The sequence below is a fragment of the Mauremys reevesii genome, linkage group 6 (genome assembly GCF_016161935.1).
Source record: "Mauremys reevesii isolate NIE-2019 linkage group 6, ASM1616193v1, whole genome shotgun sequence".
NCBI classification, from domain to species: domain Eukaryota; kingdom Metazoa; phylum Chordata; order Testudines; family Geoemydidae; genus Mauremys; species Mauremys reevesii.
In genome coordinates, this window is record NC_052628.1 from 88,330,143 (window position 1) to 88,355,794 (window position 25,652).

General features: G+C 37.5%; 1 protein-coding gene across 1 annotated transcript in view; it reads left to right on the plus strand.

Annotated features, from left to right (window-relative positions):
* Positions 1-25,652, plus strand: part of RFX3 (regulatory factor X3) — a 162,766-nt gene that overhangs the window by 89,430 nt on the left and 47,684 nt on the right. Inside the window, exons 5-7 of the mRNA XM_039544162.1 lie at positions 3,016-3,274; positions 15,730-15,804; positions 20,975-21,156. Coding sequence (XP_039400096.1) covers positions 3,016-3,274; positions 15,730-15,804; positions 20,975-21,156 — 516 coding nt within the window. The remainder of the gene's footprint in view (positions 1-3,015; positions 3,275-15,729; positions 15,805-20,974; positions 21,157-25,652) is intronic.

Below are 25,652 nucleotides of genomic sequence, written 5' to 3' on the forward strand. Positions count from 1 at the left end.
GAGAGTAGAAACTGAAGGATTTTTTTAAAAAATTAGGGTAGTAACAGTATGTAGGTGCCCACAGTCCGTTGTTAGAAATTCAGCTGTGCAACTTTGAATTTATTTCAGTAATAGCATTACAGTAGTGCCTAGATTTACGGAATTCACAACTGGATATCTGCTTTCTGTTTTGACGTGCTACAAACTCAGTCATTCTGTAAAACAACTTTTTTTTTATCCCCTGAAGTTTTATTTCTAGTAGTATTAATTTGTTTTGTTTTGAAAATTTCTAGAGGAAAATGGTACGTAAACAATAAAATATAACAGGGCATGCACAGAACTTTAGTAACTGGCATGCCTGGTGATGCACAAGATTGAATGCTTCCAGCTCTCAAGAAGAGGTTTTATTAAAGAGTAGAATGCACATCCAGGAACTCCCTCCTTACCAAATATTTTTTCACTAGGTTTTTTTTTTCTCCATATGATGCTACAGTCTTCTTAGATTGAATTCTCATGGCTGTTTTTAAACTTTTGAAATAATAAATAATAACAATAATAATAAAAAATCCTAGTTCTTATATAGTGCTTTTCATGTATAGATCTCAATAGACTTTACAAAGGAGGTTGGAATCATTTAAAAAAAAACAACTTTAAAAGCTACTTTAGAATCTCCACCCTCTGATGACAATAATAGTATAGCACAAGGATTTAAAAGCATTAAAAAAATTTGAAAGTGAAGCTTCATAGCTTCTAAAGTGGCTCTGAATGACAAGGGAGAATCCCAAGAGAGTTCATGATGGCCACAGTGACTAACAAGTTCTGGTCTGTGCTATTATCATGGCCTCATGTATTCTGTGATTCTGCCATTGTTTAAAAGCCAATAGATTGTAGAATCTAGAGAAGGCTAAATTATCACTGAGCTCTTGCTCTGCTGATTTGTTAATAAATCAAGTGTAAGTCTTTATTCTTTTTTTTTTTTAAAATGTATTGTCATGGCCTGTAGTGCACTGCTCAGCAGCTGACCGGGGATCTATTTCTGATTCCAGTCTCTTAGACTGTTTGTTAAGTCAGAATGCTCAACCCCTTGAGAGGAAAGGGGTGTTTTCTGCCTTATCCACGTGGATTCTTCTGAATAATTATAGAGTAGCGTTGACAAAGTGCATAGAAAGTCTTGCCCAGGCCTTGTTGTCCCGAAGGATAGTAATTTTGGATTCCCTCATGCTGTGGTGTCTGGTTTCATGGTTTAATGTAGGCAGCATACACTGTCATCCAATTAACTCACTCTTCTGGAGAAAGCTGGAGGGCAGGAGGCCGCAGCCAGATAGATTCTGGCACAGCTGGGACTAGGGTTGCCAACTTCCTAATCGCGCAAAACTGAACACCCCTGCCCCACCCCCTGCCCCTTCTCCGGGGCCCTGCTCCCCACTAGCTCCTTCTCCCCTCCCTCTGTTGCACACTCTCTCCCACCCTCACTCAGTTTCACTGGGCTGGGGCAGGAGTTTGGGGTGCAGGAGGGGGCTGAGGGCTGTGGTTGGGGCAGGGATGAGGGATTTGGGGTACGGGAGAGGGCTCCGGGCTGGGGCAAAGGGTTGGGATGTGGGGGGTTATGGGCTCTGGATTGGGGGTGTGGACTCCGAATGGGGCCAGAAATGAGGTGTTAAGGATGTCGGACAGAGCTTCAGGCTGGGGCAGGGGTTGAGGTGCAGGGGGAGTGCGGGCTCTGGGGTGGGACTGAGGATGAGGTGTTTGGTGTGCAGGAGGGGGCCGAGGGATTTGGAGTGCGGAAGGGGGTGTGGGCTTTGGCTGCGGGTTGGGGTTGAGGGGGGTTTCAGGTGCAGGAGCAGGCTCAGGGCTGGGACAGGAGTTTGGGGTGCGGGAGGGGCTGCAGGGTCCCAGTGGCGCTTACCGCAGCTCCCAGGAAGTGGCCGCCAGCTCCCTGCAGCCCCTAGGCACATGGGCTGCCAGGGAGGTGCCGCATAGGGTGACCACACAGCAAGTGTGAAAAATTGGGACGGGGTGGGGGGTAATAGGAGCTTATTTAAGAAAAAGACCCAAAATTCGGGACTGTCCCTATAAAATCGGGACATCTTGTCACCCTAGTGCCTCATGCTGCCCTTGCGCCTGCAGGTGCTACCCCTGCAGCTCCCAATGGGAGCCGGTGCTCGGGGCAGGGGCAGCGTGCAGAGCCCTCCTGGCCGCCCATGTGCCATGGGGCTGCAGGGACCTGGCTGCTGCTTCTGGGAGCTGTGTGGAGCCAGGGTAGGTAGGGAGCCCCTGCTGTACCACCAACTGGACTTTTAATGGCCTGGTCAGCAGTGCCAACTGGAGCCACCAGGGTCCCTTTTCAACTGGGCGTTCCGGTCAAAAACCGGACACCTGGCAACCCTAGTAGGGGGACAGACAGGAAGTAAAATATGAGGTGCACAGCTGCAGGGAAATGGTAAATTCTGTGACAAAAAAAGCTGAATTCCATGGCAACTTGGGAAAATGCCAAATTGCTCAGCCACAGAATTTCAAAGTGACTCTGATTAAGATGATTGGGGCAGGTCACACTTACCAGAGCTACTGCTTCATGTTCTCTGCAGACACAGACAGATGACACTGCATTGGGTTTAAACCCAGTTCACATTTTTGAGATTTTTCTCTGCATTAATAACGTCTAGAAACACAATTGAAATCAATCAGATTCTGGGACACAGTCCTGCCACAAGAGGGTGAATTCTGCAGCAAATTCTATGGACAAAAAACTAAAATTGTCAAATACACAGGGCCCTGTCTATGCTGAGGATCTGAAAGGTCAGAGTTCAAGCCCACCTGATGATCCATATGGGGGAAAATACTTATTTCAATACTTAGTCATGGAAGTCAATTACTCAGTGCTTAGATATTGCAAAATGTTATTGTCAGTGGGGGCATGGGTTGTGCACCAGTCTTATTTAATTTGATTGCAACTATTGTATACTCATTTCCACAGTGATAATATTGCACTCAATAAAGAAGACAAATAAATACCTTTTTTTTTTTCTTTTCCTAAAGCCGAACAACAACTTACCCTTACACAGAAACCCAGATGTATAGCCAAAACACCGGGGGGAATTACTTTGATACGCAAGGAGGTTCTGCACAAGTGACAACAGTGGTCTCATCTCATAGTATGGTGGGCTCTGGAGGGATTCAAATGGGTGTCACAGGAGGACAACTCATTAGCAGCTCTGGAGGGACCTATCTGATTGGCAATTCAATGGAAAATTCTGCTCATTCAGTGACTCATACAATGCGGGCCTCCCCAGCTACAGTAAGTATTCAGAACTACATGAATTTTTAGAGCAAGTTTCCTGGTCCCTGTTGTGCTCTCTTATGATTATGTATGTTTCCTGTAACCGAAATAATATGTTTGAAAAAATAAGTAATTTTGGCCCCCATCCTGCAAACACTTATAAATATGCTTAAATTTGTGCATATGAAGAACTCCAATTAATTCATTGGGCTGTTCATGTGCATAAAGTTGTGTGCGTGCTTGAGTATTTGCAGGATGAGGTCCTTAAATTTTTGGACATGTGTTTTCCTACTTTCTGAAAAAGAAAAAAAAACATTACCTTGCTAGGACCACTTTGTTTATATAATTGAATTTTATAGCTAATATCTTAACCCTACAGATATATGTAACTTCTTTGCTTTCATTGGATTTTCTAAATCCAGTTTTGGTATTTATTTTGTATCATATCTCAAAATAGTCACCACTAGTTCTGAATAGTTCTATTATATTAACTTTTAGTATTGTTCTGCTTGTTGTTAATTATTATTTATTATTTCTGGTAATTTCCAATTATTATTTATTATTTCTGATAACTCCCAAAGACCCCAATCCTATGAGGATCAGAGCCTCATTGTACTAGGTGTATTAAATATAGATGTCAAGAAGCATTCTGTTACCACAGTGATGGGCGACCTTAATGTATATAGACAAACAACAAGGCAAACATGGTCCTTTCCCTTAAGAACTTAATCAGTCCTGATTCTAATTAAGAAAAAATGGTTTAAATTTACTGTATCCTTCCTGAATAGCCATAGTGTACATTTTTTACCTACTCCTTGAGGATATTCTGCCCTGATTATGGACATTAGAAATTAAAGGATAAGATAAATTATGAAAAGTGAAGTAGAAAGAGCAAACTGAAAAATGTCCTAAGGAGAAGACTAGCGAGATGGAGCATGACTAAATAGTATTTATATATTAGCGCAAAAAGTTACTAAAAAACAAAGGGATTTTAGTTTTGGAGACAGAGGAAATCAGTAAAAATCAACTAATATGTCAACATTTGACGCTGTATGCATTTGAAATGATGAGCCCATTACTGTGGCATCATATAATGCAAATGATCTTGTAAAATAACAATTAATTGCATTAATATAATCAAGGACTAAATGCAATCCCCTAACATTGAAACTGCCATCTCTATATGGTATTGTGAATTCTTTTGTTGATAACTGTTATGAATGAAAAGAAAAAACGTAAAGAACTGTGAATAATAGCCTAAGTCATGTTATATTGGAAAATTAAGAGAACAGAGACTCAGCCTGAAGCAGGAGTTTTGTGTATGTTTTTGTGATCACTAAAGGAAAGGGATTATAGGTTGCAGCACTTAACAGTATTTTAATTTTAAAAGGTGGTTCTTAGAGTGTCACTGATAAATCAGATTTATTTAATTTAAAAGCCTCTGATCATATATTTTCCCTTTTCATGGCTTTTATATAGAACATTTTGCATTAGTTCCTTCTATAGCCCAATTCAATAAAATTGAAGAAATTCTGCACCATTGCTCTTACAACCAGTATGAGCCCTAAGATTACAAAATAGGGGCAGAACTAGAGTAGTTTCCTGTAGGCAAAAGTGAAGAGGAGGGTCTTCTCCACTGAAGTAAATTTGACAAGAGATGTTTCTATGGCAAATTAAATGGCAAATATTTTCTTGTGTTCTCTTAGCTATTATTAATTGCTTTACATTTGAATAAAAACGTCCCCTCTTTACAACTCAGTAGCAAGAAAGTTACCTGATCATACCAGTACAGATATAATCTTGTGTTTAACAGGATGATGCCATTCTGTTGCCATAGAAAATAACATGTCATGAATTCAGCAGTCTGAAGTGACAGCAGAATAAAATAAGTGGAAAAGATGAGCTCAGTAGGGGCAAACTGTTGATTAAATGTAAATAGCAAACATAATTGGAAAAAAAATATTTAAGAAAATGTGAAGAGTACTGGACTTGTATTGAAATCTGGTATACTTGAAAATTTTTACTAGTCTGAAAGTCCCATGTTAAATTTTGCAACTGCAAACCATATTAGAGTTTTTTTTCCAAATATGGAGAAGCATATCTCGATATTTACAAAGGATTTTATATTATAATCTACAATTCAACAATTGTATTTGCCAGGGCAATTTTTGATTCACATATGACACATTGCCTTTGAAAAAATGTATCTTTTAAGAGCATAGACAGTTTAAAATGTGGTTTTTCCAGCAATTATTTTTTTAACACATTAAGACAAGCAATATTTTTCTCTGTTTAGTGATAATTTTGAACAGAAATAATTGGCTTGCAAAATAAAATACATTTTTAAGGTAAATATCTATCTCCATGCCCCTGCTCTTGCTTCATGTGTTTAAAAAAGTTGTCTTAAGCATATGGTGTGTTCCTGTGTACATTACTATAGCAGGTTTGTTTTAGGAGTGCAGAAAAACAAGTACAATTAATAATTTACATTTGTAAAATTGCTCTTTTATCACTACAATAATATTTTTCCTCTTACTTCCCCCATCTTCAGAAGATATCTTGCATTTGTTTGATTAAGGATACTGAATAAATTGCAAATGCATTTCTTGCTGCTAAAATGTTAAGCAGGAAATTGCAAAATGGTGTATATATATGTTTTTATTACATTGGGCACTTGGTATATATGGGTTCAACTGATTATATACAAGGGTTTGACTGAAATGTAAAAGGTTCAGCTCAAACTGTTAATTGATCTGAAATACGTACTGAGTTTTAATTTTACTTGGAAGCTAAGAATAAAGCAGCCAATCTTTAGCAATAAAGTACAGTGTTTTTATATGCATTGCCGACTCAAGCTCAGATAGCTAGAACTCATTTCACTTGTGACCTTCATCTTAATTGCATCATCATAACGCTTTTCTATACTTGTCTAAAGAATTCTTTTGAGCGATCTAAATAACGTGTATCAAAGCTGTTTGTCATTGTGATAAATATGCAGCAAAGTTTTTCAAGCCTTTGAATCAATTTATATAATTTTCACATGGAGACAAAGGAAACGGAAGCAAATGAAACTTTGCTTACTGCCATTTATGTGCTCTTATCATAACCTCTATCACTTTTGTCATATTGGTATCTAATTCTGTTTTGTTACTTGTACTAAGCAATTTTATTTATTTTGCTGTCATTCATCCCCATTCATCAAATCACAAAGCTTCTGTAGTAATTAACAGTTTAGTTTTATGAATAAAATTTTAGCTAGTCCTGATTTTTAAAAAAAGATTAGATAGATTAGTTTTGGTGTCATAATATGACATTAAAGGGATGCTGTCAAGTTAAAAGTCAATTTAAAAGAAAAATAACCTGTGTTACTAACAGTACCTTAGATTATTAAAAGTGTGGAAAAAATCTAAAAAAAATCAGTTTATTTTTCTTCAGATTTGCTATTTGTTTACTTATTGTGCTCTTCAACAAAAATAGACTAGTCATTGACAGCTTTTATTTTATTTTTGTTCACTTTCCCTTTATGGTTCTCATGTATCAGCATAATCTTGAGATGTATCATCATCATCATGGCAAATCCCAAAGGGATGTAGCCTTCTTGCAGATCTCGCTAAGTCATTAAGATGATCTGGCTGGATGTTGAGTTTATGTTCATCATTGGCAATCATATCACGCCATCAGAGCTTTTGGCAACAATGTGATCACGAGCTGTCTAGTGGCATTCCTTAGTACACATACTTTGTTGGTTTTCTCCTGTAATGTTTGAGGTCTATTTAAATAAAATAAAATTATATTTTGTTTTGAATCATGAAAATATATTCATATTTGCTTTTGTAAAACTTTTACAAAACATAAATATTGAGCCCACAATACTTGACAGTGCCCGTCTCAGGTTACAGCAGGAATTCTGTTAATTTTTTGATTATCTAGAAAATATTAGGAATGAAGAAAGTTTGTTAGAATTCATGTTACTCATTACATTTCCTCCACTGGCATTCCTTATTTCCATCAAACACTTAGCTATTCTGTTTAGCTGTAATAATTTGCATTTTCCTAGTTATTAAGAATAGTTTATGTACTAAAAAGGTTATGGCAGCCAGACCCGAGATGCAGCAGTAGTATGTGATGGTGATATGAGTGTAGGCCAAGTTGAGCTGAGATTAATAACATTGTAAAATTGGTACATTTGGTTTGAGTGTTTAGACAGGTCAAGAAAAGACTCCAGTTGCATTGTTGCAGAACTCTCTTCCCCTTAGTGGTTGATTGTTATAGTGGTATTTACAACGATGTTGAAGAAGGCTGCATGTTCCATCCAAGGTGGTGGATGAATGAGGTAGGAGTTGCTGAGGGCTGTAGAGGTTCAGGAAAGACAAGAAAGTAATAGGAATATCAATAGCTGTCTAAATGATATAAGTTGAGTCTCCAGACAGTCTGCCCATACTCAAATACATATGCACTGTCCCTGTGATAAGAGGATTATTTTACAAATATTTTTCTGATGTCAAAACTTAAAACAATTTATTTAGCTACTTAACAGTAAGTGTGTTGCAATGCCTGTTAGCCAATGAGAGGCTCCTGTTTGTCAGTCCTGCTGCTTCTAACAAGTTTTGGGATTGATCAGCAAGCAATGTGGTGCCATGCATAAAAGGCATCACCAAGCACAAGCAGTCTTCCACTCACACTGCTGGAACATTTTTCATAGTGTAGAGAGCCTTTAGTCCAAATCAGAAAGCACATAAAATTAAAACAAACAAATAACTAAAAATATTTTGAATCTGCATACTTATTATTTATTGTTTCTGGACCACAGTATTCTAGGCACTCTCCAAACATAAAAGGAGGCATGGTTCATATCTGAAAGAGCTTATGGTAGTAATACATACTGTTAATGGCACAATTAGAATTATTTTTTAAAATATATAAACTCATCAAGTGTCAGTTTTATTTTAGTCTGGGGTGTTTGTGTTTTGGGGGATGGTTTGGGATCACTTTTAATGTATCCAAACAATTCAGCCATTCCTAGGTGAAATCACTTTTTTTTTTTTAAAGTTGGCAGTTTATAGCTGTACACACTAGGGGAAGGCAAACTAATTCACATAAAATATTCTGCCACAACTTTTCTGGAGTGTTTTTATAGCTTGAACTGAACTTCTTTCCTTTCTCACTTCTGATTTCCCTAAGGGACTGAATCCGGCAGGGCTTAAATACTGGGAGATAATGAGAGGGGAGGACTCCTGCCTCATACTGAGAAAGCAGGAGGATCAGCGAGTTATCTTAAGTACCTATACACAAATGCAAGAAACCTGGGAAACAAGCAGGGAGAACTGGAAGTCCTGGCACAGTCAAGGAATTATGATACGATTGGAATTACAGAGACTTGGTGGGATAACTCACGTGACTGGAATACTGTCATGGGTGGATATAAACTGTTCAGGAAGGACAGGCAGAGCAGAAAAGGTGGGGGAATTGCATTGTATGTAAGAGAGCTGTAGGACTGCTCAGAGCTCTGGTATGAAACTGCAGAAAAACCTGAGCGTCTCTGGATTAAGTTTAGAAGTGTGAGTAAAAAGGGTGATGTCGTGGTGGGAGACTGCTATAGAGCACCAAACTGGGGGGATGAGGTGGACGAGGCTTTCTTCTGGCAACTAACAGAAGTACTAGATAAAGGCCCTGGTTCTCATGGGAGACTTCAATCACCCTGATATCTGCTGGGAGAGCAATACAGCGGTGCACAGACAATCCAGGAAGTTTTTGGAAAGTGTAGGGGACAATTTCCTGGTGCAAGTGCTGGAGGAACCAACTGGGGCAGAGTTCTTCTAGACCTGCTGCTCACAAACAGAAGAATTAGTAGGGGAAGCAAAAGTAGATGGGAACCTGGGAGGCAGTGACCATCAGATGGTCAAGTTCAGGATCCTGACACAAGGAAGAAAGGAGAGCAGCAGAATACAGACCCTGGACTTCAGAAAAGCAGACTTTGACTCCCTCAGGGAACTGATGGGCACAATCCGCTGGGAGATTAAAATGATAGGGAAAGGAGTCCAGGAGAGCTGGCTGTATTTTAAAGAATCCTTATTGAGGTTGCAGGAACAAACCATCCCGGTGTGTAGAAAGAATAGTAAATATGGCAGGTGACCAGCTTGGCTTAACAGTGAAATCCTTGCTGATCTTAAACACAAAAAAGAAGCTTACAAGAAGTCAAAGATTGGACAAATGGCTAAGGAGGAGTATAAAAATATTGCTCAGGCATGCAGGAGTGAAATCAGGAAGGCCAAATCACACTTGGAGTTGCAGCTAGCAAGAGATGTTAAGAGTAATAAGAAGGGTTTCTTCAGGTCTGTTAGCAACAATAAGAAGGTCAAGGAAAGTGTGGGCCCCTTACTGAATGAGGGAGGCAACCTAGTGACAGAAGATGTGGAGAAAGCTAATGTACACAATGCTTTTTTTGCCTCTATCTTCACGAACAAGGTCAGCTCCCAGACTGCTGCACTGGGAAGCACAGCATGGGGAGGAGGTGACCAGCCCTCTGTGGAGAAAGAATTGATTCAGGACTATTTAGAAAAGCTGGATGAGCAAAAGTCCATGGGTCTGGATGCGCTGCATCCGAGGGTGCTAAAGGAGTTGGCGGATGTGACTGCAGAGCCATTGGCCATTATCTCTGAAAACTTATGATGATCGGGGGAGGTCCCAGATGACTGGAAAAAGGCTAATGTAGAGCCCACCTTGAAAAAAGGGAAGGAGGAGGATCTGGGGAACTATAGGCCAGTCAGCCTCACCTCAGTCCCTGGAAAAATCATGGAACAGGTCCTCAAGGAATCAGTTCTGAAGCACTTATAGGAGAGGAAATTGATCAGCAACAATCAGCATGGATTCACCAAGGGCAAGTCATGCCTGACTAACCTAATTGCCTTCTATGAGGAGATAACTGGGTCTGTGGATGAGGGGAAAGCAGTGGATGTGTTATTCCTTGACTTTAGCAAAGCTTTTGATATGGTTTCCCACAGTATTCTTGCCTGCAAGTTAAAGAAGTATGGGCTGGATGAATGGACTATAAGGTGGATAGAAAGCTGGCTAGATCGTCGGGCTCAATGGGGTAGTGATCAATGGCTCCATGTCTAGTTGGCAGCCGGTATCAAGCGGAGTGCCCCAAAGGTCGGTCCTGGGGCCAGTTTTGTTCAATATCTTGATTAATGATCTGGAGGATGATGTGAACTGCACCCTCAGCAAGTTTGCAGATTACATTAAACTGGGAGGAGTGGTAGATATGCTGGAGGGTAGGGATAGGATATAGAGGGACCTAGACAAATTAGAGGATTGGGCCAAAAGAAATCTGATGAGGTTCAACAAGGACAAGTGCAGAGTCCTGCACTTAGGACGGAAGAATCCCATGCACTGCTACAGACTAGGGACTGAATGGCTAGGGGCAGCAGTTCTGCAGAAAAGGACCTAGGGGTTACAGTGGATGAGAAGCTAGATATGAGTCGACAGTGTGCCCTTGTTGCCAAGACGGCTAACAGCATTATGGGCTGTATAAGTAGGGGCATTGCCAGCAGATCGAGGGACGTGATCATTCGCCTCTATTTGACATTGGTGAGGCCTCATCTGGAGTACTGTGTCCAGTTTTGGGTCCCACAGTATAAGAAGGATGTGGAAAAATTGGAAAGAGTCCAGCAGAGGGCAACAAAAATGATTAGGGGGCTGGAGCACATGACTTGTGAGGAGAGGCTGAGGGAACTGGGATTGTTTAGTCTGCAGAAGAGAAGAATGGGGGGATTTGATAGCTGCTTTCAACTACCTGAAAGGGGGTTCCAAAGAGGATGGATCTAGACTGTTCTCAGTGGTACCAGATGACAGAATGAGGAGTAATGGTCTCAAGTCGCAGTGGTGGAGGTTTAGGTTAGATATTAGGAAAAACTTTTTGACTAGGAGGGTGGTGAAGCACTGGAAAGGGTTAACTAAGGAGGTGGTGGAATCTCCTTCCTTAGAAGTTTTTAAGGTCAGATTTGACAAAGCCCCGGCTGGGATGATTTAGTTGGAGATTGGTCCTGCTTTGAGCAGGGGGTTGGACTAGATGACCTCCTGAGGTCTCTTCCAACCCTCATATTCTATGATATTTCCCTTTGGGATTGAGGCATACACAGAGCCAGATCTACAAGTCCCTATGTGAAAGCTTGAAGATTTGTGTTTCTGAGTGTGGTGTACTCTTAGATATATTAACCACAAACTGTGAAAAAGCCAACAGCAGTGAAACCCAATGGAGAGTTTAGGGTCTTTCTGCAGAAGAAAGGAGAGAAAGAACTGGCACATTCAATAGATGGCTTAATGGAGGATCTGTGGGGGAAGTGATGAGTTGGCCAACCTTTTAAGATGCCAGTAAAGGAGAGTAGAAAGCCGCCAGTCCTCTTCCCAGAAGACTGGATTATGTCAGGTGGGAAGCCAGGCCTATTGGGGAAAGTTGTCTGTTTTGGAGAGCTGAGGCTAAAAGTTTGAATGAGTTTTGGATAAAAAAACGTAACTTTCTAGATGTTTTTCTAAACCCCAAACTTTCTGGATATTCACCAATGCCTAATATTTTAAGTATGTACATACCTTATATAAAAATGATAATATAAAGAAGTTTTATTAATCAGTCAATATGTATATCCTTGTGTGGTTTCAGACATATTAAGGATGTTCAGTTGCAGCAGGTTTTCTGACCAGTAGCAATTATAAACTTTTGATTGTGATTGATTCTGCTTATTTTTTTAATTGAATTGATCAATTTTAAGAAAAATAGTAGGTTTTTAAGGCTTATTTATATTTTATTTAAAGTTGACACTCAGAGAAGACTCCAGAGACAATCTTCTTCAGAGAAGATTTTTTTAATATATTTTTATAATTTTTATTTCTTTTGAGGATATATTTAAAAAGCTTTTGGTCTACCATGCTTAGAATATTCTTTCTCTCCATCTTCCATTTATTTTTTGTCTGCTTTAGCAAAATTCTTTATAATCTGTTAAAGGCTCCACTACTGCTGTGGAGAATCCTGACAGAATCTCTCAAGTTTAATTCTTCTGTCTGTTCAAGTCTGGGCTATTCTCTCTTGAGATGATCACTGCTGCTTCAGGCCTCTTTGATCCCAGGTCAGCCTGTCAACCTAACTCACCTCACTGGCACTACTTCCTTTTCAAAGAACCGTCGATGTATATTTTGTGCTTTAAAGGAGACAACTTCACAAAGATAAAAAAAAAAGTATGAGCCAGATCAGCTGGGAGGAATAATTTAATCAGAAAAATGTGAATGATGAATGGTAATTCTTTAAGAACACTTTACTACATACCCCAAAAGCCAGAATCAAGGAAGAAGGCCATATTGACTAAAAAAAAAACCAGCCTGGTTTAGAAGGGGTGTGAAAGCAGCTATAATTTTTTTTAAAAATATATATATATAACAAATGGAAGAAAGGGGAAATTCTTAGTAATGAATATAAATCATAAGCTAGGAATTATAGAAAATTGATAAGGGAAGCAAAGGAACATAAGGAGAAATGTATGGACAGCAGTGTTAAGGACAGCAAGAAGGAATTTTAAAAAAGTATATTTGGAACAAAAAAGAATCCTAACAATGGTATTGGTCCAGTGGAAATGGTAGAATTACCAAATATCAATAATGATGCAGAAAAGGCAAAAGTGTTCAATAAATATTTGTTCTGTATTTGGGGGAAAAAAACAGATGATGATGTCACATCCATTCCATTAGTATCTCAAGAGGATTTTAAACAGAGCTACTGAAGTTAGACATTTTAAAATCAGCAGATTCAGATAACTTGAATCCAAGAGTTTTAAAAGAGCTAGTTGAGGAGCTTGCTGGATCATTAATGTTGATTTTCAATAAGTCTTGGAACACCAGGGAAGTACTAGAAGAAAGCTAATGCTGTGCTAACTGATAGGTCTGACAATGTAATCATCAAATGGATGTGTTTCTGGTGGCATCTTGCAGGGATCAATTCTCAGCCCTATGCTATTTAACATTTTTATTAATGACCTGGAAGAAAACATAAAATCATCATTGATAAAGTTTGCAGATGACACAAAAATAATGGGAGTGATAAATAATTAAGAGGACAGGTCACTGATACAGAGAAATCTGGATGGCTTGGTATGTTGGGCCCAAGCAAACTGCATTTTAATATGGCTAGATGTAAATGTATACATCTAGGAACAAAGAATGTAGGCCATACTTAAAGGATGGGGGGACTTTTTCCTGGGAAGCAGTGACTCTGAAGAAGATTTGGGGGTCATGATGTAAAATGAGAGGAACATGAGCTCCCAATGCGATGCTATGACCAAAAGGGCTAATACAACCCTTAGACTTATAAACAAAGGGCATCTCGAGTAAGAGTAGCGAGATTATTTTGCCTCTGTAATTGGGCTCTGGTGCGACTGCTGCTGGAAAACTACATCTAGTTCTGTTGTCCACAATTCAAGAAGTATGTTGATAAAAGAGAGGGTTCGGAGAAGAGTCATGAGAATGATTAAAAGATTAGAAAACATGCCTTATAATGATAGGTTCAAGGAACTCAGTCTGTTTATCTTAATATGGAGAAGGTTAAGGAGTGACTTGATTACAATCTATAATTACCTACATTGGGAATAAATATTTAATAATGGGCTCTTCAATCTATCAGAGAAAAGTTTAACAAGAGTCAATGACTGGAAGTTAAAACTAGACAAATTCAGACTGGAAATAAGATGTACATGTTTAACAGTGAGAGCTATTAATCATTTGAACAATCTACCAAGTGTCATGATGGATTCTCCATAATAGATCATTTTGAAATCAAGAGTGGATGCTTTTCTAAAAGATCTTTTCTAGGAATTATTTTAGGGAAGCTATGTGGCCTCTGTTGTACTGGAGGTCAGACTAATTGATCACAATGGTCCCTTCTGGCTTTGGAATCTACGTATCTGTGAAATACTCTAACTCAACCAGAAGTTACAGGCTTGATGCAGGAATTATGTGGTGAAACTCTATGACCTGTGTTATGTAGGAGGTCAGACTAGATTATCATAATTTAGCAAAAATTTTTTGTTCTTTAGCCTTGTCAAAATTACGTCATTTGCTTTATAATCAGACATTAATTTGAACACTTTACCTTAATAAAAAGGGCTTGCATTTCTAAAACAAAAACAACTATCTGAAAGAGAAATGTAATGATAAAGATTAAGAAAAGTACCTTTTTAATTAATGTTGCAATAAAATTATTACTGAACAAGGGAGAAGTTAATTTTGCATGTGTGCTCGTAAAGTCTAATACATGACTTCTAAAATCTTTTCTATTTCAGTTCATATGTGTATTGTTGAACTCTACTGATGTTTGTAAATTAGACTGGAAAACCTGTGGGTAATATTGTAATACGTAAGGCAATGGTGGGGGGAGGCTCAATAAAAATTGTCTTTCGGGAAAAAGATAAGTGTCTTTAAACTTAGAGTTAGTTTTGAATATGCTGTGTTTTTGTTTTTTCCATTTTACAAGGCTAATTACTTTCTCGCTCTTTCTACTGCACACTGAGTGAACATGATTATCTGTCCTCTTACTGAACTCTAAAAAAAAGGGTGTGGGTGTGGGCAGGTGTTTCCATGAAAGCTTTTCTATTTTACATCTCATTGCCTCTGTCATTTCCAATGTTTTTTCTCTGCCATAGCCACAGTTACACTTAATGCAGAACTACAATTACTCTGTAATTTTACTCAATAATACTACTATGGAAGCAGCCAAAAGTGACATTAAGATCCAAAGTTATGAAAAAAAGACTGGGCGGGGGTCTTTACACATTTGCATTAGGAATAATACTGCTGTATATTTAAAGGGTTATATATAATAATAATTTTCATCTTAAAAGGTAAAATTATTCCGAATAAATTAGAATATTTTCTCAGGGCTGAAACTTGCACTATGTGCACACCCAAAACTTCCATCAACTTTACTGAGATCTTTGGATGTGTAAAAAAATGCTACGTCAGGGAAGAAGAGTAAAATCTGGCCTCCATTGAAGCTAATGGCAAAACTCCCATTGAATTCAGAGCATCTAGGAGTTTACTCTAGGTATTTGGGTGCAGAAAGAGAAAAAATGTTGCCTTTAGTATATATCATTTCCTCCCTACCCCCTGCATTTGGTTAAAGATACTGAATGTTCAGACTTTATATTTGCATTGTGACTTAAAAATAAATTTTGTGCTTGTTTTATTTCTTGAGCAGAGAGGAGGGTGAATTGTGGATTTTCTGAGGGCCTGATCCTTCAGTATGTATTAAAAACAAAATGCCTCCCAAAGTCACAGGGTCTCCAGAATCAGGCAGTTAATAGAATTTGTTCAATAACCTGGACTGAAGTTTAAGCAATTACTGTTGAACTTTAAACAATCTATCAAAGTTTCTCTGGTCAGCCTTTTATTACTGTCTTGTCTTGAGCCCTTTTTTTAATGACATCTATTATCAGATTGAAATGGCGATTGAGACACTGCAAAAGTCTGATGGTCTGTCCACTCACAGAAGCTCTCTTCTCAACAGCCATGTAAGTTGCCTCTTCTTCATGTAAACTAATCTCCTGCTTTGTCTGCATGCTTAATCTATCTCTAAATGCTTGTGGGGTTTTGTTTTGTTTTGTTTTTTGTTTTTGCCTCTTAATCTACCCTTCTCAGTCACTTGTAATCTTATACAGCATCTCCCATGGCTATGTTTTGTCAGGTGAAATGTCACTAAATACATATATATTATTGAGGTCATCGTTTCCTAGGTTCTGTATTATGTCTGCAGGTGTTACCACATTCTGAGTTTCACAATAATGTAATTGTGAAAATAATCATTGAAAAATTCTTAATTATCTGGGGGTGGGAGGGTGGTTGATATTTAAGATAAAATTGGCTACTAAAAAGAATCTGTGCACTGTATAATAATTTTTGGGGGGTGGAGCATGCAGCATGAATATGTAGTATCTTTTGGATTATTTTAGAGAATCACATTACTTTATTCTGAATAATGAGTTTACTGAAAATGGCAAAAGAATGCTGAAGGTCCATAAAGTGGTGTTGGTATTTCTGTTAAATGACTTATACAAGATGTTGCCTCCATGCGCTGAAAAAATGAAAACAATTGATTACTCTGAAAGCTGGAGATGTGTTGCTCTTTGTGCCTCTTTATTTGGTCTGAATTCAAAAATCTTAAAAATAAGAATTTTCAGTAAGAATAACTTTTGCCTAAAGTGGTTGTTTGTATAAAAGCAGCATTTTAAAATATAGTGGTAAAGATATTAAATGTAACTTTTGTATAGAGGTAGAAAAGTTCCCAAAGCTTAATTTCTAATTTATTGTATATATTATAAAATAATTGCCAGTCCAAGTTTTCCCTGAAATGTCTTTCCAGCTGGTAAAAGTTGTTTAATTTAAATTATATTATTTGGCATTTGTATATATTCCCTCCTTATCACATATTAAGGCTACTAATCAAAACTGATTCTATGCTGTGATCATGCTTTTGTATTCTCTACCACAGAAATGGAGAATAAGGAACTAAATCTCAATTTCATACGTTTATTTTTGTAATATCAATTGAATTTATGATGGTAGACACAATAATTTAGAAATAAAACCAAAGCAATTATATATTTTGTTCTGAAAAAGTCCCATAATCTGAAGCTGAAAAACCAATAGTTTTGTGTGAAAGTTTCCCATCATGATGGCAAGAAGCAATAGATGATTGATTCTAAAACACCTGGAAGAGAAAACAACTTTAGAAACTGCTAAAATTGTGGGCAGAGAGATTGACTAGCGTAAATGTGATTAAGACTTTTAAATTCTATCTTGGATGTTAAAAAGAAATGTTGTTTTGAAGATAGAAGGCTGCCTCAGAAATTGCATTATCAGGGTTAATTAGATACCATGCTGAAGAGATCATAACCTTGGCAAAGGGCCAATGAATGTTAAAACTGGAGATATGGAGAGCTGTTACTTTGTCTTGAGTCCCATATGGAAGCACATCATATCTTAACATCATATCTAACAAGAGCTAGATGATAGGCTGTTTACCTTGGGTAACTTTATTCCATTATTTACATATAGACGTATATATACGTCTATATATTTACAAATATCTTACTGCTAATAATATTTACATGTACCCATTACACAACATGTCAGTACTTTTTTCTTTTGTTCCTTTAATTTGGGTATTATTTCAAATTTCAATAAAAGACCAGTATGTAATTAGGCTAGGGCTATGTCTTTGATTCTGTATCGGACACACAAACATATTTCTTTGACATGATAGCCTTTGACAGCCCCAATCACCCAAGTAAGAAATTGACGGAAAATGGTTGAATTTATTTTATAGTTTGCCTATTTTTAAAACTGTATTTATTTTGACTTCTGACTCAAATTAGTGTAACATGGAAGAAATTTGTTTGTTTTCTTCCTATTTCTCAAACTACCCTTCATTTTGATTTCCAGAGGTCTGAGCCAAAGCACATTAAGTTAAAGTAGAGACACTTTTGATATAAATGGGCTTTGGATCAGGCCTGAAAAGCTGTGAATTTCATTAGTATTACCTTTGACATTACAAATGTTCTATTCATCAATGACAAATTCTTAAACTCTCAAAAATAATAGCCTGCTGATTCGGCTTTCTGTAGTACTATACCTCCATTGTTAGCCGTTCTGGAGTGTGGTTGCCTTTATTAATGCTTGCTCGTTTTTGTGAGTTTTTCATTTCTCCTCCTTTTTTTCTTTTTGTGCATGAGGTTGACTTGACTAATCAATTTATAATCTAATGTTGTATAAACATCGGAGTTTTAGTGAAGCCAGAGTCAATTTGCCAGTTTTTACTATGTAAACGCTTCATACTTATCCATCCTTAAATGTTACTAATACTATTAGTCAACAAGCTAGTATTCACATCCTGAACAGCTCAGATGTAGAATTCTCATTCTGCATTGAAGAATAGCTTTACAATAGCTGTATAATGTTTGTAGATTATTTTCCTTTTAAAATTATATACAGCCTTGGGCACTCCTCTTTCCAGCAATCTAGCAAATAAATTCCAGACTGTAATCTAGCAAATAATCACTTGATGCCTTTTGCCACTGAAATACATCCACCCTAGAGCAAAAATCTTTGTTTTATACTTATCTTGGATTATGCTCTGTCAACATTGGCTAATGCAAGATACAGTTGAAATAACATCTGTCAAGAATTCAGATCATTAGTAAAGTGCACTTAAAATGAATCCTAATAGGTTATAATCCATCTGGAAAAAAAATCCCAAATGTTACATTTAGAAGTTAATTGGGAAATGCATTTTTTTTTATTTATTTTTTTTGTCAATCAGTATTTCCCTTTGGGAAAAATAAGAATAGTTCACCCTTCTTAATCTATCCTGATTAACAGAGATTAAATGCAAAGGTTGAAAGATGTAATTATCTTGGTTTCTAGCCTCAGATATGCTTATGTCACTTAATTAGTGAAATAAATAGTTTTTTTTTTTAAATAAACCAAGGTAAAGGTTAAAGTTTCCAGTGATATTTTTTCATAGGCTTTATATCAGAATGGTAAACAACCAATTTAAAATACATTTGTGAACACTATGACTCAGTATTTTTTTTAAATAATGATTTTAGATCTACCAGCTGAAATAAGGATGATAAACTGCTCTGTTTTATTACATTCTATTTAAAGTGCAAAATTGTCTAAAAGTCTAGCTAACAGCTCTACATCGTGGAACCATTTAAGTACGTCAAACACAGAGACATTTCTTCTTGTGGGTATTTGCCTTCCTGTCATCCATATTACCTGCTAGCAAGTTAAAACAATAGAAGCCATCTCAGCTCATATTTTAGAACATAAAATAAAGAATTACAACTTTATTTTCTATTTTGTTCTCCATACAAAAGGAGAACATGAAGATCGCCTCTAAAAGGTCTTAGGTGAATTGTTGTTCTCCTTGCACTTGGCAAAGTGCACATGACTCTGATTGAAACAGAGGTGAGAGTCCAGTACATTAATTATACCTCTAGATTTTAGTGAGTACTAATGTGTGAGAGTCTGTAGAGTGGGGGCAGGAGCAAAGAACGTTCTATATTAGGAGTACAGAATTACATTTTTTCACATTAAAATATTTAAGATGTGTCTTAAATGATGAATTATGTTCAACATTAGCAGAAGTTTTCTCTTCCTTATCATTGAAAAGTTTGTGGTACCACTCTTTATTAGTAAATGAATGCAACAGACTACAGTATCATCAAGTAAACTGATCTTTTTGCTGTTGTTCAAACATATATTTTAATCATGTTTTGCCTTGATACTTTACATTAAAATTTGTTACACATTTCTGTTGAGAACTAATGCATCAGAACAAAATTTTGTTGCATTGGTTGAAATCATTTTAAAGATGCCTAGTTTGGAGTTTCATTAGAAACTCAAAACTGAGCCCAGATTTTTAGTAAAATCCACGAATCTGACTGATTTAAAGATTCATACTGAAATCATGCTCTTGGCTTTGACATCAAAACTCGTGAAATTTGGTAATTTCAACTGATTTCCTGTTTACGTTTTTGGGCTCATTCAAACCCAAAACTCAAAGGAAAAGTCGGGGGGATACAAATCCATGGTATGGTAAGCCAAATGAAAGATTATCGGAACCCCTAGAAAAATGAAACCATAGACTTTCACACAACTCAAGTATAACCATCATATAAAAATATTCTTATTTTACGCTGTCATTTTTCTACTGAGTTAAAACTGGTGGGAAGATCAGAGTGAAACTGACACAAGTAATCAACCTTGCTAAAGTGCTTTTTTTTTGTTTGTTTTCTCATCTGTTAGTGGCAGTTTTATATTAGATATGTTGTGAGTATTCCCAAAAAGATACCATTTGTGCCTCATACTATAGAGCCACTGAAGTACTCAGCATGCAAGTGTTTTTTCTGCCACCTTCCAAAATTACCCACCAAAGTTCTAAATTAAATGACCTAGAGAGAGAGAGAGAGAGTTTTCACATGATTCAGTCCTATTTCCACTTAAGTTAATGACAAAATTTCTTTTGGCTTCAGTGGAAGCAGAATTGGGCCCATAATCTTTAATAGCTGTATCGGTTCATTTTAGCACCACCTAGATTGCTCCTTGCCTTGTGTTTGTTTTTTGTTTCTTTATATATGGTTAAAAAAACAAAAGAATAAATCTTGTTCAATTAAATAGTGTAACTGATCTGAGTGCCTGGGGAAGCGAAACAACTCTGTGCAATACAATAGTCTAATAATGCATATGGATTAAATGACTCTCCATCAGTCCAACAAGCAGTTTCTTTTCTTTGGTTGCGTAAATACATTTATGATTGGTTAAATTCCCTGACGTACTAACAATTTGTCTCCAAAGCCTAGATCAATGTACAGAAAATTAAAGTGTGGTACTGGACTCTTGAATACTTTAAGAAATGGGGACTATCTGAGGTCACAAGTGTTATGAGTTCTGCTATTTCCATGTGTTTCTGAAAGACTCAAAGACACCATCGCATATCTAACCCCTCTAAAGAGAACTGCCTTCACTTGAAGAAAAAAGTCACCATTGAATAGACGTTAAGAGCAATCTCAAAATGTACTAAGCTTTGAATTGTACAGCTATGTTAATGATAGCCTAAAATGTTTGTTGTGAAATTATCTGAATTTACTTTTCTTCACTGTCTCCTATTTGAAATAGCTCCAGTGGCTCTTAGACAACTATGAAACAGCAGAAGGAGTCAGTCTCCCCAGAAGTACGCTTTACAATCATTACTTACGACACTGTCAGGAGCACAAGTTGGACCCAGTCAATGCTGCCTCCTTTGGAAAACTCATAAGGTCAATTTTCATGGGGCTACGGACCAGGAGACTAGGCACCAGGTCTGTGTAAAACAATCAGATCTTAGATTATAGCATAGAGAAAGTGTGGTGATCGTTGTGATCATGAACCTTGTATATGATACACTAAACAAGCTGAAAGAAAACATTACTTAAATATTAAAATGTTTGTCTATCAATTTCTCATGTAATGTCAAACTGTGTCAAGTTGTTACAAAAACCCATTACATTTCTCCTTGTCCTGAAATCACTTATTAATTCTGAAACATACACAGCGGATTTATAACAATACAAATATACTATAGGCTGTTGGTTGGAAACTATGCATCAGATGGAGAATAATTACTATATTTCTTATGAGTTACAAATCTAATTATATTTGTTTATTTTTCATCCAATACTTAATTTAAGTGTATGCTGAGCACAAAGTGATGGTTGATCATTACATATGAGATAATAGGGGTGTTCTGCCTTTCCATATAAAAATGAATGAGTGATTTTAATGTAGATGAATTTTTATCAACTGATTTTTTTGTTTGTGTTATAAGGGACTGTTACTTAATGCTGCCATGATTCTACAGCTTAATTACAAAATAGCTTCAATTCCTTATTTATAAATTGTCGTTACTGTTTTTATTTCATGCAGTGATATTTCAGTATAGTATGATAAAGAAATATGAGGGACACTAAGTGTAAAAATAGAGGATTTTTTTTCTCTGTTTACCCAGTGTAGTGGGCTACAGTTAAAGCCTTCTAGCAGATTCCATTCACTCATTCACAGCTTTTCCAAACACTTACCTCTTAGGCTGAAATGTTCTATGCTTGTTCTGTCTGAAGGAAAAATATTTATTATTAACTTTTTTGTAAATGTGAGCCTTTAGGGACCCTTTAGCCATGTTTGAGTTAAAGGAGAGTAAGGGAACAAAGATTTCTAATCACAGTCTTTTTTAAATGGGGAGCTAACAAAATTGGTGAGTTTTGAAATTTGAAACTTCTCCGTTATTTGCTTTGACAAAATAAATAATTTTCATTCAACCAATGAATGAGAATTTGAAAATAGTGTATTGAGCAAGACCGATAGAAAATGTGTTTAAATCTTTTAAGTGTATACAGATGCACACTTACACATGTTGCTAGCAAGTTCCATGGAGCTGAATAGTTAAAGATTTTTTCCATTTCTTATTTCCTTGTCCAGTCCTTCCAGATACTAGGACAGCAGCAGCATGTCGTCAGTGGTATCAAAAGCTGCTGACAGAGCTAATGAAACTTTCACATACACCTGATCTTTTTTCCCTATTACCAAAAGGAGTTTGTTGATCAAGTATTTTCTACACCCCACCCAGGGTTAAAAGAAAATTGAAAATAATTTGGGAAATTAAAAAAAAAAACTATATATCACCACAATCATCTAATAATCTTAAATCTTCTCCACCACTAAAAGGGTTCAAGATAAGGTAGTAATTGGCACTGTTGTCAGGTGACAGTTTCTTGAGGAAAGACATAACCGTAACTTATTTAAGGATAGCTGGATTTTACTAGCCATGAGGAGCCTGGTCCATTTTGTCCATTGCACTCTACATCTTCCCAGCACATCCATTTGTCTCATTTATATTTTGCTACTGATCCAGTGGATGCCTCTCACTGGTGCACTGTTGTCACTTTTGTTTTTAAAATACAGATGGCAAACTCCTTGTGCCAAGCTATGCTCAAAATATTAACTGAGAGGAAGCATTTGAATTACTGCTGCACAGAACAGTTTTGTCTGGTCATAACTATGTTGGTCCAGTCATTGATGAGAGTTTCTTAGCTTTAGCCTTACTCACAATAGATATGTCTACTATCAGCTGCATCAGAAAGAGCTCTTCACCTCTATGCTCTAGTGTCTACCATTGTTGTTTTGTGTAGGAGCAGTTGTGTTGGTCATTTAGGGTAGAAGATTATCATCATGTCATGCAAAGATATTGACCATGTCCAGCTGTTGATAATTATTTTCTTAAGCGTTCTGAAATCTTACTTCATCAATCAATTTGCATCCTGTCTTGTAAGCCCCAATATCGGCCAAAAGATGTTATCCTTTTTTTAAAATAAGGAGAAAAACACTAGTTCCATAGGTTTAAAAACACATTCAAATGTTTGTACTTAGAATCTTTTTCTACAAAGGCCCCAATCCTGCATTTGACTATACACAGGCAGACTACTGCCCCTGTGCTCAGCCCCACTGAAGGCAGTAGGGCTACATACAGGTGCAGGGGTCCATGTGTGCTTAAAAAGTTTGAAGTCTGGGACCAAAATTATTACAGTCTGACAAGCCCGAAGTCTCTAGGAGCATTGGTGCCTTTAATATTCTTAGCCTTGCTCAACCTAAGCCACTGAATGCTGCAAAAGTTCTAACAACATTTGATTAAGGGTCGCTGCTGTTTGCGTTACTATATATCAGGTGATTTTAAACACATATGTGTGTGTACGTGTGCACTGGTGTGTGTATGGTGGGGGGGTATATTCAAGTACATTGAGCTTACACATGCCCAGGGACAGATTATGACACACTTACTCACCCCGAGTAATATTTTACTTCACAAATAGTCCAACTGAAGTCAGTTGGGCTACACATGGTATAAGGTACTATTTATCATCAGTACAGGTATCACAGTCGGATCCATGATGATTTACTGATTATTTTAAAGCCCCTTTTTGCCTGTCTGTAATCTGTTTCCATAGAAACAGGGACAGCATCTTGCAGCCTTCACCAGGATTGTTAGAAAACTTGTAACTTTCAGTAGCTCGGGGTGAGCTCTGCGAGTTCAGTTTTAACAGCACGCAGCCTTTAGGATATTGTAGAATCCATGCACATACTCTTTTTTTCCATTGTATATAGTTCAATAGATACTGCTATAAGGCCATCACTGAAATATTTGGTAAATTCTTACAAATTTCAGCAATTGCCACTGTAGGCACAGCAAAGTGTCTCTTTGTGATTTCATAGATCTTACATAAAACTAAAGAGCCGTATAAACCAAGCAACAGAGAGCGAATACTTCTTAGCTCTGACAGTATTAGATACACAATGCCATCACTTCAGAAGGGTAGTGAGGTCATAGATCCTGCCCACCACTCTTCATTAGCTGCTATTTCGTATCCTCCATGAGAGGAAGAACCCCCTGCAATCACTTTAAAAACATTAATAACTTCAATTTACTACTTAAATTATTTAAAACAAGGCTTCTGATGTAGCACTTATGTGTCCTTCCTCAAGTGGAGGGAGGTTATTCAGTATGTGGAGTCTTGCTCAGGACACTAAATTCTTGCAATATTTTCCTAGGAGATAACCAAAGGTTTCAGCCAACAGAAGTGCATATAATCCTAGCTAATCTAATGTCAGGGTAACAGAAACTTGGTTATACTGGTGCAAAGCCAAAATAGGAATGCATATGCCACACAAACTCCTTATTACTGGCATAGCAGGAATGAGAGGGTATGACTATAGAGAAGGAGGTGTGACTGGGACATTTCCTACACAACAATTATCCTCCGATGTTTTTTTCATCACTAGTTGCCCTTGAAAGCCAACAAAAGTTAGAATACACCTAAGGCTGAAACAGCCACCTATAAAGCAACACCAAGATCAGGGAAGTACAAAGGGGAGCTCTGTCAGGGTTCCCTCCCCACTCTGAACTCTGGGGTACAGATGTGGGGACCCACATGAAAGACCCCCTAAGCATTTTTCTACCAGCTTAGGTTAAAAACTTCCCCAAGGCACAAATCCTTCCTTGTCCTTGGATGATTACTGCTGGCATCACCAAGTGAGTTAGATAAAGATTCAGGAAAAGAACCACTTGGAGTTCCTGTTTCCCCAAAATATCCCCTCAAGCCTCTTCACCCCCTTTCCTGGGGAGGCTTCAGAGTAACCCAGGTGAGCACAGACCCTTAGGTTTTTAGAAAACCCAATCAGATTCTTAAAAAAACAGAACTTTATTATAAAGAAAAAGTAAAAGAAGCACCTGTGTAAAATCAGGATGGAAGGTAATTTACAGGGTAATCAGATTCAAAACACAGAGGATTTTCCCTCTAGGCAAAACTTTAAAGTTACAAAAACAGGGATAAACCTCCCTCTTAGCACAGGGAAAACTCACAAGCTAAAACAAAAGATAATCTAACGCATTTCCTTGCTATTACTTACTATTTCTGTAATATTGGATGCTTCATTCAGATATGGCTTAGGGAGATGTATTTTCCCTGCCCTGGTTCCTCGCTGACCTGGAGAGAATACACAAGGAAATAAAACAAACAACCTTCCCCCACAGATTTGAAAGTATCTTCTCCCCTTATTGGTCCTTTTGGTCAGGTGCCAACTAAGTTATCTGAGCTTCTTAACCCTTTACAGGTAAAGGAGGGATAAACCCTTTACAGGTAAAGGAGGGATTTTATGCTACCCTTCGCTATATGTTTATGACAAGCTCTAAGTCGGGGTCCCCAACACAGTGCCCGCAGGTGCCATGGTGCCCGCTGGGGCATCTATGTGTGCCTGCCTACTGGCCGCC